The sequence below is a fragment of the Lampetra planeri genome, chromosome 18, assembly GCF_965212315.1.
Source record: "Lampetra planeri chromosome 18, kcLamPlan1.2.h2, whole genome shotgun sequence".
Classification (NCBI taxonomy): domain Eukaryota; kingdom Metazoa; phylum Chordata; class Hyperoartia; order Petromyzontiformes; family Petromyzontidae; genus Lampetra; species Lampetra planeri.
In genome coordinates this window covers 9,035,160-9,053,732 of record NC_136124.1, presented here as the reverse complement: position 1 = coordinate 9,053,732, position 18,573 = coordinate 9,035,160, and the positions used below count along the sequence as shown (strand labels likewise).

The following is an 18,573-nucleotide window of genomic DNA, read 5'->3' as shown; positions in this document are numbered from 1 at the left end:
TCCCCATGCCCCGGCCATCTCTAATGATTCGGCCATGGTACAATCCACCCAGCACCTCACATGAGCTGCATTCATTGTTCCATCTCCTCGGTCCCCATCCTCCTCTGGCAACTACTTCTCTATGATGAGTGAATAATGATAACTACAGTGAGTAAATGATTAATAGCTGAGAGCCTGAATGGGTGAGTGTCTGGATGGGTGAGAGTCTGGATGGGTGAGGGTCTGGGTGGGTGAGCATCTGGGTGGGTGAGAGTCTGAATGGGTGAGAGTCTGGGTGGGTGAGGGTCTGGATGGGTGAGGGTCTGGATGGGTGAGGGTCTGGATGGGTGAGGGTCTGGGTGGGTGAGGGTCTGGATGGGTGAGGGTCTGGATGGGTGAGGGTCTGGGTGGGTGAGCATCTGGGTGGGTGAGAGTCTGAATGGGTGAGAGTCTGGGTGGGTGAGGGTCTGGATGGGTGAGGGTCTGGATGGGTGAGGGTCTGGATGGGTGAGGGTCTGGAAGGGTGAGGGTCTGGATGGGTGAGGGTCTGGATGGGTGAGGGTCTGGGTGGGTGAGCATCTGGGTGGGTGAGAGTCTGAATGGGTGAGAGTCTGGGTGGGTGAGGGTCTGGATGGGTGAGGGTCTGGATGGGTGAGGGTCTGGGTGGGTGAGGGTCTGGATGGGTGAGGGTCTGGGTGGGTGAGGGTCTGGGTGGGTGAGAGTCTGGATGGATGAGGGTCTGGATGGGTGAGGGTCTGGGTGGGTGAGGGTCTGGATGGGTGAGGGTCTGGATGGGTGAGGGTCTGGGTGGGTGAGGGTCTGGGTGGGTGAGGGTCTGGGTGGGTGAGAGTCTGGATGGATGAGGGTCTGGATGGGTGAGGGTCTGGGTGGGTGAGGGTCTGGATGGGTGAGGGTCTGGATGGGTGAGGGTCTGGATGGGTGAGGGTCTGGGTGGGTGAGGGTCTGGATGGGTGAGGGTCTGGATGGGTGAGGGTCTGGATGGGTGAGGGTCTGGAGGGGTGAGGGTCTGGATGGGTGAGGGTCTGAATGGGTGAGGGTCTGGATGGGTGAGGGTCTGGATGGGTGAGGGTCTGAATGGGTGAGGGTCTGGGTGGGTGAGGGTCTGGATGGGTGAGGGTCTGGATGGGTGAGGGTCTGGGTGGGTGAGGGTCTGAATGGGTGAGGGTCTGGGTGGGTGAGGGTCTGGATGGGTGAGGGTCTGGATGGGTGAGGGTTTGAATGGGTGAGGGTCTGGGTGGGTGAGGGTCTGGGTGGGTGAGGGTCTGGGTGGGTGAGGGTCTGGGTGGGTGAGGGTCTGAATGGGTGAGGGTCTGGATGGGTGAGGGTCTGGATGGGTGAGGGTCTGGATGGGTGAGGGTCTGAATGGGTGAGGGTCTGGGTGGGTGAGGGTCTGGGTGGGTGAGGGTCTGGGTGGGTGAGAGTCTGGATGGGTGAGGGTCTGGGTGGGTGAGGGTCTGGATGGGTGAGGGTCTGAATGGGTGAGGGTCTGTGTGGGTGAGGGTCTGGGTGGGTGAGGGTCTGGGTGGGTGAGGGTCTGGATGGGTGAGGGTCTGGGTGGGTGAGGGTCTGGGTGGGTGAGGGTCTGAATGGGTGAGGGTCTGGGTGGGTGAGGGTCTGGATGGGTGAGGGTCTGAATGGGTGAGGGTCTGGGTGGGTGAGGGTCTGAATGGGTGAGGGTCTGGGTGGGTGAGGGTCTGGATGGGTGAGGGTCTGAATGGGTGAGGGTCTGGGTGGGTGAGGGTCTGGGTGGGTGAGTGTCTGGGTGGGTGAGGGTCTGGATGGGTAAGGGTCTGGATGGGTGAGGGTCTGGGTGGGTGATGGTCTGAATGGGTGAGGGTCTGGGTGGGTGAGGGTCTGGATGGGTGAGGGTCTGGGTGGGTGAGGGTCTGAATGGGTGAGGGTCTGGGTGGGTGAGGGTCTGAATGGGTGAGGGTCTGGATGGGTGAGGGTCTGGGTGGGTGAGGGTCTGGGTGGGTGAGTGTCTGGGTGGGTGAGGGTCTGGATGGGTGAGGGTCTGGATGGGTGAGGGTCTGGGTGGGTGAGGGTCTGAATGGGTGAGGGTCTGGGTGGGTGAGGGTCTGGATGGGTGAGGGTCTGGGTGGGTGAGGGTCTGGATGGGTGAGGGTCTGGATGGGTGAGGGTCTGGGTGGGTGAGGGTCAGAATGGGTGAGGGTCTGGGTGGGTGAGGGTCTGGATGGGTGAGGGTCTGGGTGGGTGAGGGTCTGGATGGGTGAGGGTCTGAATGGGTGAGGGTCTGGGTGGGTGAGGGTCTGGGTGGGTGAGGGTCTGGGTGGGTGAGGGTCTGGATGGGTGAGGGTCTGGGTGGGTGAGGGTCTGGGTGGGTGAGGGTCTGAATGGGTGAGGGTCTGGGTGGGTGAGGGTCTGGATGGGTGAGGGTCTGAATGGGTGAGGGTCTGGGTGGGTGAGGGTCTGAATGGGTGAGGGTCTGGGTGGGTGAGGGTCTGGATGGGTGAGGGTCTGAATGGGTGAGGGTCTGGGTGGGTGAGGGTCTGGGTGGGTGAGTGTCTGGGTGGGTGAGGGTCTGGATGGGTAAGGGTCTGGATGGGTGAGGGTCTGGGTGGGTGAGGGTCTGAATGGGTGAGGGTCTGGGTGGGTGAGGGTCTGGATGGGTGAGGGTCTGGGTGGGTGAGGGTCTGAATGGGTGAGGGTCTGGGTGGGTGAGGGTCTGAATGGGTGAGGGTCTGGGTGGGTGAGGGTCTGGATGGGTGAGGGTCTGGGTGGGTGAGGGTCTGGGTGGGTGAGTGTCTGGGTGGGTGAGGGTCTGGATGGGTGAGGGTCTGGATGGGTGAGGGTCTGGGTGGGTGAGGGTCTGAATGGGTGAGGGTCTGTGTGGGTGAGGGTCTGGATGGGTGAGGGTCTGGGTGGGTGAGGGTCTGGATGGGTGAGGGTCTGGATGGGTGAGGGTCTGGGTGGGTGAGGGTCTGGATGGGTGAGGGTCTGGATGGGTGAGGGTCTGGGTGGGTGAGGGTCAGAATGGGTGAGGGTCTGGGTGGGTGAGGGTCTGGACGGGTGAGAGTCTATATGGGTGAGGGTCTGGGTGGGTGAGGGTCTGGACGGGTGAGGGTCTGGACGGGTGAGGGTCTGGACGGGTGAGAGTCTGGATGGGTGAGGGTCTGGGTGGGTGAGGGTCTGGACGGGTGAGGGTCTGGATGGGTGAGGGTCTGGATGGGTGAGGGTCTGGACGGGTGAGGGTCTGGACGGGTGAGAGTCTGAATGGGTGAGGGTCTGAATGGGTGAGGGTCTGGGTGGGTGAGGGTCTGGGTGGGTGAGGGTCTGGGTGGGTGAGGGTCTGGACGGGTGAGGGTCTGGGTGGGTGAGGGTCTGGGTGGGTGAGGGTCTGGATGGGTGAGGGTCTGGGTGGGTGAGGGTCTGGGTGGGTGAGAGTCTGGGTGGGTGAGAGTCTGGGTGGGTGAGGGTCTGGGTGGGTGAGGGTCTGGGTGGGTGAGGGTCTGGGTGGGTGAGGGTCTGGGTGGGTGAGGGTCTGGGTGGGTGAGGGTCTGGGTGGGTGAGGGTCTGGACGGGTGAGAGTCTGGGTGGGTGAGAGTCTGGGTGGGTGAGGGTCTGGGTGGGTGACGGTCTGGGTGGGTGAGGGTCTGGGTGGGTGAGGGTCTGGATGGGTGAGGGTCTGGACGGGTGAGGGTCTGGGTGGGTGAGGGTCTGGGTGGGTGAGGGTCTGGACGGGTGAGAGTCTGGGTGGGTGAGGGTCTGGATGGGTGAGGGTCTGGGTGGGTGAGGGTCTGGGTGGGTGAGGGTCTGGATGGGTGAGAGTCTGGGTGGGTGAGGGTCTGGATGGGTGAGGGTCTGGGTGGGTGAGGGTCTGGGTGGGTGAGAGTCTGGATGGGTGAGAGTCTGGGTGGGTGAGGGTCTGGATGGGTGAGGGTCTGGATGGGTGAGGGTCTGGGTGGGTGAGGGTCTGGGTGGGTGAGAGTCTGGATGGGTGAGGGTCTGGGTGGGTGAGGGTCTGGGTGGGTGAGGGTCTTGGTGGGTGAGAGTCTGGATGGGTGAGGGTCTGGGTGGGTGAGGGTCTGGGTGGGTGAGAGTCTGGATGGGTGAGGGTCTGGATGGGTGAGGGTCTGGATGGGTGAGGGTCTGGATGGGTGAGGGTCTGGGTGGGTGAGAGTCTGGATGGGTGAGAGTCTGGGTGGGTGAGAGTCTGGGTGGGTGAGGGTCTGGATGGGTGAGGGTCTGGGTGGGTGAGGGTCTGGGTGGGTGAGAGTCTGGATGGGTGAGGGTCTGGGTGGGTGAGGGTCTGGGTGGGTGAGGGTCTGGGTGGGTGAGGGTCTGGATGGGTGAGGGTCTGGGTGGGTGAGAGTCTGGATGGGTGATGGTCTGGGTGGTTGAGGGTCTGGATGGGTGAGAGTCTGGATGGGTGAGAGTCTGGATGGGTGAGGGTCTGGGTGGGTGAGGGTCTGAATGGGTGAGGGTCTGGGTGGGTGAGAGTCTGGATGGGTGAGGGTCTGGATGGGTGAGGGTCTGGATGTGTGAGAGTCTGGATGGATGAGGGTCTGAATGGGTGAGGGTCTGGATGGGTGAGGGTCTGGGTGGGTGAGAGTCTGGATGGGTGAGGGTCTGGATGGGTGAGGGTCTGGATGGGTGAGGGTCTGGATGGGTGAGGGTCTGGGAGGGTGAGGGTCTGGGTGGGTGAGGGTCTGGGTGGGTGAGGGTCTGGATGGGTGAGGGTCTGGGTGGGTGAGAGTCTGGGTGGGTGAGGGTCAGGGTGGGTGAGGGTCTGGGTGGGTGAGGGTCTGGATGGGTGAGGGTCTGGGTGGGTGAGAGTCTGGATGGGTGAGGGTCTGGATGGGTGAGGGTCTGGATGGGTGAGAGTCTGAATGGGTGAGAGTCTGGGTGGGTGAGGGTCTGGGTGGGTGAGAGTCTGAATGGGTGAGGGTCTGGATGGGTGAGGGTCTGAATGGGTGAGGGTCTGGGTGGGTGAGGGTCTGGATGGGTGAGGGTTTGAATGGGTGAGGGTCTGGGTGGGTGAGGGTCTGGGTGGGTGAGGGTCTGGGTGGGTGAGGGTCTGGGTGGGTGAGGGTCTGGATGGGTGAGAGTCTGGGTGGGTGAGGGTCTGGGTGGGTGAGAGTCCGGATGGGTGAGAGTCTGGATGGGTGAGAGTCTGGGTGGGTGAGGGTCTGGGTGGGTGAGGGTCTGAATGGGTGAGGGTCTGGGTGGGTGAGAGTCTGAATGGGTGAGGGTCTGGGTGGGTGAGGGTCTGGATGGGTGAGGGTCTGGGTGGGTGAGGGTCTGGATGGGTGAGAGTCTGGATGGGTGAGGGTTTGGGTGGGTGAGGGTCTGGATGGGTGTGAGTCTGGATGGGTGAGGGTCTGGGTGGGTGAGGGTCTGGATGGGTGTGAGTCTGGATGGGTGAGGGTCTGGGTGGGTGAGGGTCTGGATGGGTGAGGGTCTGGATGGGTGTGAGTCTGGATGGGTGAGGGTCTGGATGGGTGAGGGTCTGGATGGGTGAGGGTTTGGGTGGGTGAGGGTCTGGATTGGTGAGGGTCTGGATGGGTGAGGGTCTGGATGGGTGAGGGTCTGGATGGGTGAGGGTCTGGATGGGTGAGGGTCTGGATGGGTGAGGGTCTGGATGGGTGAGGGTCTGGGTGGGTGAGGGTCTGGATGGGTGAGGGTCTGGGTGGGTGAGAGTCTGGATTGGTGAGGGTTTGGGTTGGTGAGGGTCTGGGTGGGTGATTGTCTTGAGCTGCTGCTTGACGGTGGATGGTGTTTGGATGCTGCGAATGTGCAGTGGGAGAGTACCTGACGATCGGTGCACCTACGGGAAAACGCCGTTCAGCTCGGATTATCCTGTTTCTGGGTACGGTGAGAAGATTGTTGAACGTACTCTATCGAACGTGGCGATTTGGTGTAGTTAGGGAAATGAGAAGGATGGAGAGATATGATGGAAGACCTTGAAAGATAACATGTATGTCAATTGAAACCCAGGACACCCTTACAACTCAGATGTTCTACCTCAAGGCATTTTCCTCGTGAATTATTTGAATAAATAACTATTAAAAAACACGTGAAAATAATGGAAAGTAACGTTTTTTTGAAAAAAGTGAAAATATTCACATTTTCAAATGGTGTAGGCACAAGAACAATGTATTTATATCTTGAGTTGTGGATGTAATTGGTGCCAGGGTTAAATGTTTGTTAATACAAAGCATTTTTCTAAGTATGTTTGAAGGACCCAGTGTACTCTGCTGTGTTTCAGGAATGCACGCCTGTAACACACAAATCAAGCTACGCCCCTCCATTGCCTTTACATGATCCGTGATTCTTTTTTTAATTGAGAAAAGCATGCTCTTGGTAATGCTGTATCGTATTTCATAGCACGAGATCCATAGTCTGATGAAAACATGTTAACGAGCATTGAAAGTGGGTTTTTTTCACGTTTGAGCAGAAATGTTTTATGTGGCCACGTGCATTAAGACATTTTGAGGTTTCAAGGCAGAATAAATCACACGTGACAATGCGCTATAAACAATTTCAGTGATCCATGTGCAGTTGTAGCGTTAGCGCCAGTTTGCCTTGTATGTGAAAGTTGGGCAATGAATGCGCAAAGTTAAATGTGGTGCGATTATATCACTGGCCTGCATGTTGAGCAATTGTGGGCTTAAGGCCATCAACAACTATCACCGGAAAACTGTGCGGACCAATCAGCGGGCGGGTTGTTGAACGTAAAGTCATAAAAGCTGTGGCAGATGTCAAAAGAAAGCCACTCCGGGTCCAATGGCAGACGTGAAAGAGGGATTGGGTACCTGTGCCTACGCACGGTGCTTGTCAAGTTTTTATTTTTCTCTGAGGTTTTATTTCTGTGGAAACTGCCGGGTGTGCCTGCGCTGCCTGTGATACGCGCAGCAAGTTGGCGGTGTCCATGCCAAGGCTTGCAGAAGGGCCGCGTCTTCCGTGGCGTGTGGTTTCCTGCCAATGCATGCCGACAGCGAGTTCTGGTGCGGTGCTCTTTCTCTCTCTCTCTCGCGCGTTTACCGTCCACTGTGGTGGCAGACATGAAGGGCTTGGTTTTGAGTTGTGGTATGAACGGAATATCCTCGCGGTGTAATGTCTCGAACGGGTTGCCTCGCCGAGTCGTGTGTTTGGGGACATTTTTAGGTTTGAATCTGTCCTAGGCTATAAAGGGACTATTTACAGCCTAGGCCGGAGTATCTGGCAGTGGTGGCGGATATGTGGCCAGCATTCAGGCTCGAGCTAAGAGGCCTAATTGTTCCGCCATGCTGTCTTTGTGTCTTAAGTATATATTTTGCTTGCTACAATGTGCAATGTGCATTCAGTGTGTGTGTGTGTATGTACATATTCTGTAGGAATTCATGGTCTGTAGACCAATATATGTTTAAACTAACGGTGCTGTTTCTAAATAACTTTTCTTGCCGGTTTAACTAACAGATTAAACTAGTTGTAAGTTGATATTATACCATTTATAGATTCTGCTTATACAATTGTGAAGTGTGTGTTTATTTCACAAGTCAATAATTACTCTGTGAGTGACCGTACGTTTATGAATTAACATACCAGTGTATGACAACTCACTTTCACCAGGAAAAGGCTTAAAGATGGTTTATCTCATCTAAAAGAGGCCTGCAAAAATATAACTATGGTACATAGGGTAAGTTCAGAGTTCTAATCTAATACTTTGGTTTGGGGTCAGAAACGCACGAATAATGCCTCATGTTTGTAAACGTTGAAATCGAAAGTTCGTTTGCAGTCACTTTACAGGAGATGGGGTGTGATGGTAAGTTTGTGTATGAATGCCCAGGTTGCTGCTGGGATCAAACTCGATGGAACCTCGCAAACTCACCTAGTGGTGAGCACACTCACCAGAGCACACTCACTACTGTGGTGAGCACACTTACCGCTATTCTGTGCCATAGCGCTGTTCAGGTAGCTGTTTATTTTTGTATTTGTTAAACAGCATACAAACACGTTCTTGCAGTTTTTCTTTGCTCGTTCCTAAAACATAATTGTAACAATATTTACAACAAAATTGCAGCAATAACATTTAATAATTAACCTATGGAGCAAATACATTTTTTTTGTATAGACACAGCATCTGAAATGACCAAAAATCTAATTAAGCAATGACCAGAAGTTACAATAGGCCGACGTACAATATACCTTACATCACTATTGTACCAACATAATATCGTGCACATTTCGCCTATGGGTGTAATTATATGGCAATATATTTCTTTTTGTTTTCATTATTTTTTTATTGTGCTCATGCCAGCGGTTGCAATCCTACATTTGATATTCAGCAGCAAGGGCACCCTGGCTCTTGAAGGCGTCTCACCTCATCCCATCAGTAGCGGCCGCTTGATATGTTAAGACCAAATGAGATGCCAGGCAGTGCCCCTCTCCTATCGCAGGGCCTGCCGCTGACATCGTACGTTTGCCATGCGCGTGCATTCAAATGTATTTTGTATAACCAGGTAAACACTCAAGAGACAAGGATTAGTTTGTTGTCAGTCCCCCGCACCTGTGATTTGCACGGTTGCCTCCGTACGGTGCGAAAGAAGTTCAACCTCCATACATAGTCTCGTTTGCCAGAGTGATATGTGTGTCTTTGTGCGTGCGTGTGTGTGCTGCATTTGCGGGGGGCACAGGGGCCGTGTGGAGAGCAGCGCCCCCCCATACTGCGAGCAGCAGCAGCAGGTGGGCGGCGGCGGCGGAGCCATGTCGGCCATGGGCTTGACGGAGCCGCGCCACGTCGGCTCCGGATCGCTACCCAGCAGCACCCGGCCCGAGCGCAGCACCCAGTTCTGTGCCGTGTGCAGCGACTATGCCTCGGGGTACCACTACGGCGTGTGGTCCTGCGAGGGCTGCAAAGCCTTCTTCAAGCGCAGCACGCAAGGTGGGGGGCGGTGGATGCTCGTAAAATATCGCCGGAGGAGCTGGGGGAGTGTGGGCGTAGTTGGCACTCTTGGGAGATGGTGCGGGCATGAGGTTTGTGGGAGTGGATCCGGGTTTTCTAGGAGCCGACTGGAAAGCATCTTGTCCCAGGGAGGACAGGAACAAGCCGCGACACGCGGAATGTGGGACGGACGTTCCCACCCCTCGGCTGAGTCAATTACTTGGAAATCCGCATGGTGCTAGTACAGGAAAATGCAGCATAAAGCCAATACAAGTTTTTGGGCTGAATCGTCTACAATTATATTTGTTTATATTTTGTTATTATGCTTGTTTACCTCAGAAAGCCTCACTGAGTCTTGTCAAGTTTTCTCAGGAGGGGGCAATGTCACTATGTGGAATCCTATTTGAGTAATTAGCTGGTAATTTTCAACATTGTGATGTTTGGCCAGTAGAAGCTACATTTTGTGTGTTTTCGCTATGGGAGGACACTGGAGAACCCTGAGAAAACCCATGTAGAACAGGGGGAGATCATACAAATTCCAAACAGGAAGGTGCCTGAGTCAACAATCAAACCCAAATCCTTCTTGCTGTAAGGCATGAGTGTTGCCACTGTGCCACCCTGCCGCAAAAATTGCTCAATCGTAAAAATATTGTATCGTGTCGATAAATACTTTTGGGCTGAAATGTCCAGTAAGTTTTTACCACTGTACATTTAATTGTTTTTATGCTAACTATTGTTATTAAATTAAGAAGCCCTCTTGTAGTTATCACAACACAACAATAAATTCCATGTAATTTAAAACACTCGCAGTCCATTATTGTTTTCGCCATGTCTGTCATTGGAAGTTTGACAAAAACTTTTTGTGCTTTTCAGTAATTGCAATGTTGATGAAAACAGACCAAGCTTGTGTTGCTGTGCCAAAACTTGTTCTCATAAAAAACCCACGGCAGACTTTCAGAAGCGGCAAAATAAACAAGAGAAGTGTCTGGATGATAATATCGTCATCGCTAGCCGCGATCAGGCCACTGGTGGATGGATGCGTCCCCAAGCCCCATTACCATCTCTCACGACTGATGTAATCACCCAGCACCTGCGCAAGAGTTATTCCCTCGCTACGTCTTATTAGTGGGCATGCTCACACACTCTCGTGCTCAAATCTCAATGCATCCCTACACTTGACCGTTGCCATTATCCTGCCCAGATGTAAATGTAGTTGTTGAAAATCATCAAACAATTATGCCACTACATTGGCGTGAGTGCATAAGCACAAATAAGCAAACAATCATCATGTTTATCATTAATACTACATTATAAACATATAGAATATATAACAGGCTGACATTTTAAGGAATGGACTCTGCCCTTCCTCTATTTACATTTTAGTAGCAGAAGTACATTGAGGTTTCTTAAAAATAACTTTGAAGTTTAAATATGCATTGTTTTCCATGAACAGATATTCAAGAATTAACCAAATTTCTCTCAAACCGTCAAATAAAAGCAAATGGATATGAATCAATAGAGGCGGTCCTCTACTCTAGTCGGTTCGACTCGAGTCGATCCACACTTCCGGGCCGGTCGCTATTTTCGACCAATGTCATGACTCACGGTGGTCGGACCGCAATTATGGCACGACGCCGACCCAGGCGCTGACATACAAACGGTACGTTGACCAGTCTGTCATCCTTAAAAATGGCTGATAAAAGGAAAGGCGAGTGGTCTCGCGATGGTGTTCAAAAGAAACGTGGCACAAAGGCCATTCAATCCTTGTTGGACCAAATCTTCAATTATTGCAATGGTATCGGGCACAGGAACTTTGGTGAACAAAGAGACTACATCGAAACTAATGAGCAAATCACCGGAGGATAGTGATATGTCTTTAATTGACGATACCAGGTGAGCAGAGTTAAGAATAGAAGAGGTGGTCCTACCAGTGAATGGCTGCAAGGTCTCAGATATCAGGCCAGTTAGTAGGTGGGTGAGCCAATGGTGGAGACGATGGGACGAAGGGGTGTACCTTCTTTATGGATTTTTGGTAAGCCATATAGTCTGGGTGGTCTAGCAGCAGAGGGTTTTAAGGAAAACCGTTTGGTCTGTTCAATGAATGAAGATGAATCAGTGATGATACTGTTCGTTTTTGTAACGAGGCAGTTGGTGGGATCTCTATTATTTTTTGTGTAGCTACCATCATTAAGTAGGTCCTGAATTTTGTTATTGTACACGTTTTTGTCCATGATGACCGTGGCATTGCCCTTGTTAGCTGAGAGGATTACGATATCTTCCCTCTTTTTAAATTGAGATAACTCAAAACACTCCTCCTTACTGATGTTGTTGACTGGTATCTTAGCGCTTTTGAGGGTTGCAGCGATTTCAGATCTTGCTGATGTACCAGCCCTGGTGAGATACTGCCTCACCAATACATACTTCACATGGGGTGGAACATTATATAAACAAACTGAAGGCACCCTAACGGGTTCTCCCTTATCTCCGGTTGTGGCCAACATTTTCACGGAAAAATTTGAGACGGACGCTATCCAGGCGTCCACTCTACGCCCGTCCTTGTGGAAGAGGTACGTGGATGACACGTTTGTCATCTGGCCACATGGCCGACCCGCTCTGAAATAATTCCTCAACCACATCAATTCCATACGCCCAGCAATCAAATTCACCATGGAGGTAGAAAAGGATGGCATGCTACCTTTCTTGGATGTCTTAATCAAAAAGAGACCAGATGACTCAATGAGCGATTCTGTCTACAGGAAAGTAACCCATACTAACACCTACCTAAAACCTGATTCCCACCAACATCCATCCCAGAAGAATTCCCTTATCAAAATACTACACCATAGAGCTCAATGTATCTCCGACCATGAACACCTAACCAGTGAACTCAAAAACGTACACCAAGCTCTCAAGGCGAATGAATATTCTGACTACACAATCCGCAAAGCCATCACCTCAACCGTGAGGAAGGAGCCATTTGAAGATCCAATCAAAACCATCACCGTGCCTTACATAGTAGGGATAACCAAAAAGATTTCCAAAATCTTGAACTAACAAGATCCAGGTCCGATTTAACACAGTGCATAAAATTCGTGATCTGATCCCACCTGTGAAGGACAAGATTCCTGACATGCAATATCCCGGTGTCTACAAACTAAGCTGTATCTGTGGCAGCAGTTACATTGGGGAAACTAAATGACAAGTCTCGGACCGTGTTCGTGAACATAAGGCAGATCTGAAACACGGCAGGACCAATACCTCTGCCATGGCTGATCATTGTTATAACGTAGTGGGCTCGCACGATATTGTTTTTTCTGAGACCAAGGTACTCTGCAAACCTTCGGGCTACCATCAAAGATTTGTCCATGAAGCCATCCAGATATATAAACACAGACAATTTCAACCGAGAAGATGGGTATAAGCTGAGCAATCATTGGAAGGACGTTATTAACCAAGCAAAGTCGTAACTTGCTGTGGTGCTTCCATTCTTCCCTGCCGTTTGGCTGTTATCTCTGACTCTCTGAGTTGCATTGCCCTGTTGGGTGCCTCTGCATTAACAGGCTGGGATCTCACTAATATGGCCACCTCTGCTCCCTTTGCCTCGATGTATCGATGGTTCTGGCTGTGTGATGGGCTGTGTGTCTCACTGGCGCGACCACCGTTGCGGTGGTTCTCTTGCCTCTCACAGCACAGTTGACAGCGCTGCAGCTTGTGTTACACATATGCATGACATTAACTTGCTAATACCCGTAATCTCTCTGCCTAATCTCTCCCATCAACATAGTGCTAATCTCCAATTAACACTGCTGTTGTTGCGCATATGCAGGGACGAAACGCTTATGCGGCGACGGAAGCTCATTTCATGCTAATCTCTCTCCCTAATCTCTCTCCCTAATCTCTCGCTCCCTAATCTCCCCCATTAACACAACTGACGTGCTTGCGTGCAGGGATGGAATTCCTTTCCAGCTCAGACCCCGCCTGCTTGCCCTTCGCCACATATATAACGTCTTGTTGTAACAGCTCTCTCGCTGTGTTCTTCCTGGTTCAGCAGTTCCACTGCTGGATTATTTTTTATGCCTGAGGACGACCGCTTGTGTTGCGATCGAAACGTCGTGATATATTATTTTTCATTAAATTTTTCTACCTACGTAACTTTACCGAAGGAACCAAAGAGTAGGGATTCCTGCAGTCACGAAAGCTTAAAATCAAGAATAATAGAGTATATTACTCGCTCACATATCTTAACAACAAAATCCTTGTCAATAACATTTGGCAGTTCACCAGCATTTGTCAAGTAAGCCTGATTGCTGATGAGACACTGTATGTTGAAACCCGTCCATAGTTTGATTGCATTGAACCAATGCTGCTGAAATTATGCACCCCCAGGACGCCATGTGGTTTATGGAAGGTGTAAAAACATGCTTTTATTTTTTAGGTTTCTTTTTTATGGCTTGGTTGCTGCCTACTTGCAAAACCGCACCTTCCAATCCTCCAGGCACATATAACACACTCCGTTGATCTACGGGAATGACAAGACTTGCCCAGCCCAGGATTGTTCATCTGACATTGGGGGGGCGAGGGGGTGAGCCATACTTGAGCACAGTCCCAAAAAAATTCTGGAACACCCTGCTGTCGGCCACCGCAACGTGCTGGGTGTTTCTCAATTTTGGGGTCTGTGCAAGAGGCACTCTATTCCGATTTTCCTTCCCATAAAATAACCTATAATGCAAAATAAATAAATATTTTATTTGTTTTTCTTTTTCTTTACTATATCATGCTATTTGTTGCGCACGGTTGCACTTTATTTTGTGCGTGGTTGCAATTTACTTGATTTATTGAGCCCTGTTCATCCATAAATTATTTATTGGCAAGTCTCCGCTATGCTTAGATAATTAATTTACCCCATTGTCAAATCTAAGAAACCTAAGACGTCCATCTAATTGCCTTTAACCATCCCAAAAACAGGAACTGAAATAGGTGACAAAGCCTTTGCCGTTGCCACATGAATGTTACGGAACAACCTTGTTTCCTCCCCTAACATCGTACATCCTCCTTCAAAAATATTCTGAAGCAGAAGATTAGTGCTGGATATAGCCACATTGGCAAATGTGATTTGTACATTTGATTCTTAACAATGTATCGATAGTTACATTTTAATGTGCAATTTCATTGAGGGACTGTGTTTTCTTGGTGTGGTCTATGACTGTTTTTTTCTGTTATGCCTTTTCCAAGCATTGGGAATTAATGTACGAATGCAATCTGAACCGATAGACTTTATTTATTTAAGGGGCACCACAGTAGGTGTGATGTTATCTTCCTCGCCTGGTATGTAGGAGGTCGGAGGTTTGATTCCAACCTTGACGCCTGCTGTATATTTGGAGTTTGCAAGTTCTCCCCGTGGTCGTGTGGATTTTTTCTCCGGGACCCTGTAGTTTTTCTCTCCACATTCAAAAACATGCATTTAGATTATTTAGATGATATAGCTGCTATAAATTTCCACATGTTAAGCCACTTTGTTGAGCAATCATTTGTGGCCAGGTCGCTCCTGAAAAAGATTCTAATATCTCAGTGGCTTTACCTGGAAAGAAAAAAAATAGTGTAGTTTTATTTGTATATATTTTTTAACTGATTTGTTTACCTTACTTATACTTTGCACTCCTATTGTGTTTTTGTATTGTTATTCCACGTATCTACGTGGCTTTACCGAAATACCTATAAAATATGTATTCCTGCAGTCACTCTGACCGACCCCTACTGGACATCTGTGAAAAAGAGCTTCATAGCTCATCGGATTTTTCCAGTATAAATACAGATTCTGATTATGTAAGCCGCTGAGGTCGTGGTGGGTTTATTTTTTCATTCCTATTGCTGTATGCCCCCGGTACCGTTCCCGTTATGCTGTGATGTGCACTGATCCCTACTTTATTGAGGGCGATATTGGCACGTAAAATAAATATTGATTGATTACGTGGAAAAACAGATCTGGGGAGATATATTATATGCTTATTTTCTTTGCGATATAATTATGGAGGTGCTAACGGACGATGGAGTTTTCGGTGGTGTCCAAAGTTCCAGAAACATCTCGGAGAACTTGGAGTGAGAGGGGCACGCAGCCTGAAAAGAGGATAAGGGCATTATCCACACGTGGAAGAGAGGTTTTAGTATTATAGCCGTGGTGGAGACCAGTGGAGCAAGAGGTGTACAGAGAGCTGGAAGAAGAATGTTTTCTCAAAATTTTCAAAGGAAACGAAGGTTTGAGATAGGAGGGAAATTATCAGGGATATTGGGTGCAGTGTCAGATTTTTCAGGCTGCATGTGGCAGCAGCAGTAGCAGCAGCAGTAGCAGCAATATTGAGAGCTAAGGAAATTGTACTGGGTGAGATAGATGCCTTGACAAAGTTAGTGTGGCCGAAACGTCGTGAGAATTATTTTATTCTGATTTATTTTTATTATTTTATTATTTACCTTCTACGTGACTTTACCAAAAGAACCAAGAAGATGAATCCCTGCAGTCACGAAAGCTTTAAATCGAAATTTAAATTCTAGATTTGAAGCTTTCGTGACTGCAATGATTCATATTCTCAGGTTTTTTCGGTAAAGTCACGTAGGTAAAAACATTAAAATTAATGAAAGTAAAATAAAACAAAACAAAAATAAAATTCACGACGTTTCGGAGGCAACACAAGTCTCCGTCATCAGGTGGGACCGTCACAGCCGAATTAGCTGCATCAAGTGAAGCAATGATTCAAGATGTAATCCCTTATAAGCAAGTTGAAGGGAGGTGGAGAGGGGGGGGGGAGAGCTTATCAGGCTGTGGTAGCCAATGAATGGAAACGTATCGGGAGGGAGGAGGAGCGGTGATCAAAGACTGCACGCAGTGCTCAACATAATGAATGGAGACGTGTCGGGACGGAGGGCGAGCGGCGATCAAAGACTGCACGCAGTGCTCAACACAATGAATGGAGACGCGCCGGGACGGAGGGCGAGCGGTGATCAAAGACATCACGTAGTGCTCAACACAATGAATGGAAACGTGGCGAGCGGTGATCAAAGAACAATGAAGAGATTACTGTTAAACACTGGATGTTAACACTCGGTGAAGTAAATTAAGATTCAGTACAGTGCATAAAATCCGTGATCTGATTCCATCTGTGAAGGATGTCGTTCCTGACTTACAGTATCCTGGAGTCTACAAATTGAGTTGCATTTGTGGTGATTGCTACATTGGAGAAACAAAACGTCATGTTGCTGATCGTGTCCGCGAGCACAAGTCAGATCTGAAACACGGCAGAACTGATTCTTCGGCCGTTGCCGATCATTGCTACAACTCGGCGGGCTCTCATGAAATTGTCTTTTCCGAGACCAAGGTTCTCTGCAAACCTCCGGGCTACCATCAAAGGTTTGTACACGAAGCCATACAAATATACAAACACAGACATAATTTCAACCGTGATGATGGCTACAAACTCAGTAATCACTGGAAAGATGTTATTAACCAGGCAAAAAAGACTTAATTACACTTTTTGGACCATCTTATCTGACAGGCACTATTTTAATTTACTTCACCGAGTGTTAACATCCAGTGTTTAACAGTAATCTCTTCATTGTTCTTTGATCACCGCTCGCCACGTTTCCATTCATTGTGTTGAGCACTACGTGATGTCTTTGATCACCGCTCGCCCTCCGTCCCGGCGCGTCTCCATTCATTGTGTTGAGCACTGCGTGCAGTCTTTGATCGCCGCTCGCCCTCCGTCCCGACACGTCTCCATTCATTATGTTGAGCACTGCGTGCAGTCTTTGATCACCGCTCCTCCTCCCTCCCGATACGTTTCCATTCATTGGCTACCACAGCCTGATAAGCTCTCCCCCCCCCCTCTCCACCTCCCTTCAACTTGCTTATAAGGGATTACATCTTGAATCATTGCTTCACTTGATGCAGCTAATTCGGCTGTGACGGTCCCACCTGATGACGGAGACTTGTGTTGCCTCCGAAACGTCGTGAATTTTGTTTTGTTTTATTTTACTTTCATTAATTTTAATGTTTTTACCTACGTGACTTTATCGAAATTTAAAGTTAGTCATATCGGACGGGCAGGTTCGATAGGCAGTGAGGCATGTGCTTTGTTAAAGGCAGAGGGTTTAGGATGCTATTTGGGAAGCATTTAAAAAATATAGCACATTACACTTGTCTTCATTACTTTTATGCTGTTGCAATAGCTTTTTATATACAATTTTAAATTGAATCTGATTTACAAATATTTATACATCGAACAATTTCTGTCAAAAACCTACAGTCAATGCATTTCGTGCTCCAGGCCCATACATGTTTTCTGTTTTTAATTGTTAAGTATAAAGTACAGAGCATATTGTGAAATGAAGTCGGTGCCGAACATAAAATATTACATAAAGTAGTTTCTGAAGAGTAATAATTAAAAACATGATACCAATTAAACGCAGCAGTAATTGGCCATTAAACTGGAATCAGACGGAGGTGTGAGAGGGGGTGTTCGTAGCTTTCCAGGCCGCATACTTAACGTTCAGCGCATGTGTCCAGTGTCGGAGCGTTTTGCCGTGTGTGTGTTTTGTGTACGTCAGCACCATTGTGTTTGCGATTTGCACGCTGAAGCGCGCACTGGCCAGTGTCTGGCACATTTGTTCGCTTTGTTCCATTGTCACGCCAGTGAGGATAACAGAAGCAGCAGCAACAAAAATAATAATTATGATGATGCAAATTTATTACCCAAGAAGGCCTCATTGAGTCTCAAGACTATTTTCCAAGAGGGTGCTGCTACATGAGGATGTTTGGCCAATTTTATCAATAGGTGTTTGGCTTTGTGTGGGAGGAAACTGGAGTGGCAGGGGGAATCCCACCGTGTGGACGAGGTGGTGACACCAGAACTCGAGCTAATCCCTGTGATGTTTACGCAACAGCATTAGGGAAGAGAACTGAGAACCATTATAATATATCTGTTTTGGAATTTGGGCTCGGGTCATATATAATCAAGTAATAAAGCATAGCGGGAGACAAACGACTTTCATATTTTTGTTAAATGTATTTAAATTACGTTCATATTTAAGTATGAAAATACTGTACTTTTTGTTTCAAAGTTGAGAGCAATATGAGTACACAATGCACATTTACGAAATATAAATGTCCAGAAAGTAGCAGGGTTTTTTTGGGAGTAGATGGGTTACGTGGATGAAAAACGTGATAATACAATAAATACTGTCTAGACCGGATTGCAAAGGGTTACGGTCAAGCTAGCATGGCTTATCTCTACAACACATATGGGGTTACCAAGTTTTTCGAGGTTTGGGCGGACAGTTTATGTGGAAATTTACAAGTCTAATCCTTTTGTGGAAACCTCACAAATAACCCAGTTGACAGTGCGTGTTCTCTACACTCAGGACGAGGGGGTGTGATGATTGCCACTGAGTACATACCGGGTACATGCAGTACTGCGTTCTACCTCGCAGCACTGGCATAAAAAAATATTCAGGCTTCGCGTGGCAATAATAAAGAAATTAAGTGCACCATGAGCGCTGATTTACCCACGCTGAAAGCAAGTGGCTTACGGTGCGGATTGAGGAGGAGGCGGCAGCGGCGGCTCAACTGCCCCTTGACAATGTGGAATTTCCACCATTGGTTACCTACGTGACTTTACCGAAAAAACCTAAGAATATGATTC

At 49.4% G+C, this 18,573-nt stretch overlaps 1 protein-coding gene across 5 annotated transcripts in view; it reads left to right on the top strand.

The window, feature by feature from the left end:
• LOC144723618 (estrogen receptor beta-like) overlaps positions 1-18,573 on the top strand; it is an 87,978-nt gene that overhangs the window by 17,287 nt on the left and 52,118 nt on the right. For all 5 annotated transcript variants that reach the window (XM_078602492.1, XM_078602491.1, XM_078602489.1 and 2 more), the window contains one exon: positions 8,637-8,884. In XM_078602492.1, the coding sequence (XP_078458618.1) occupies positions 8,637-8,884 (248 nt within the window). The remainder of the gene's footprint in view (positions 1-8,636; positions 8,885-18,573) is intronic.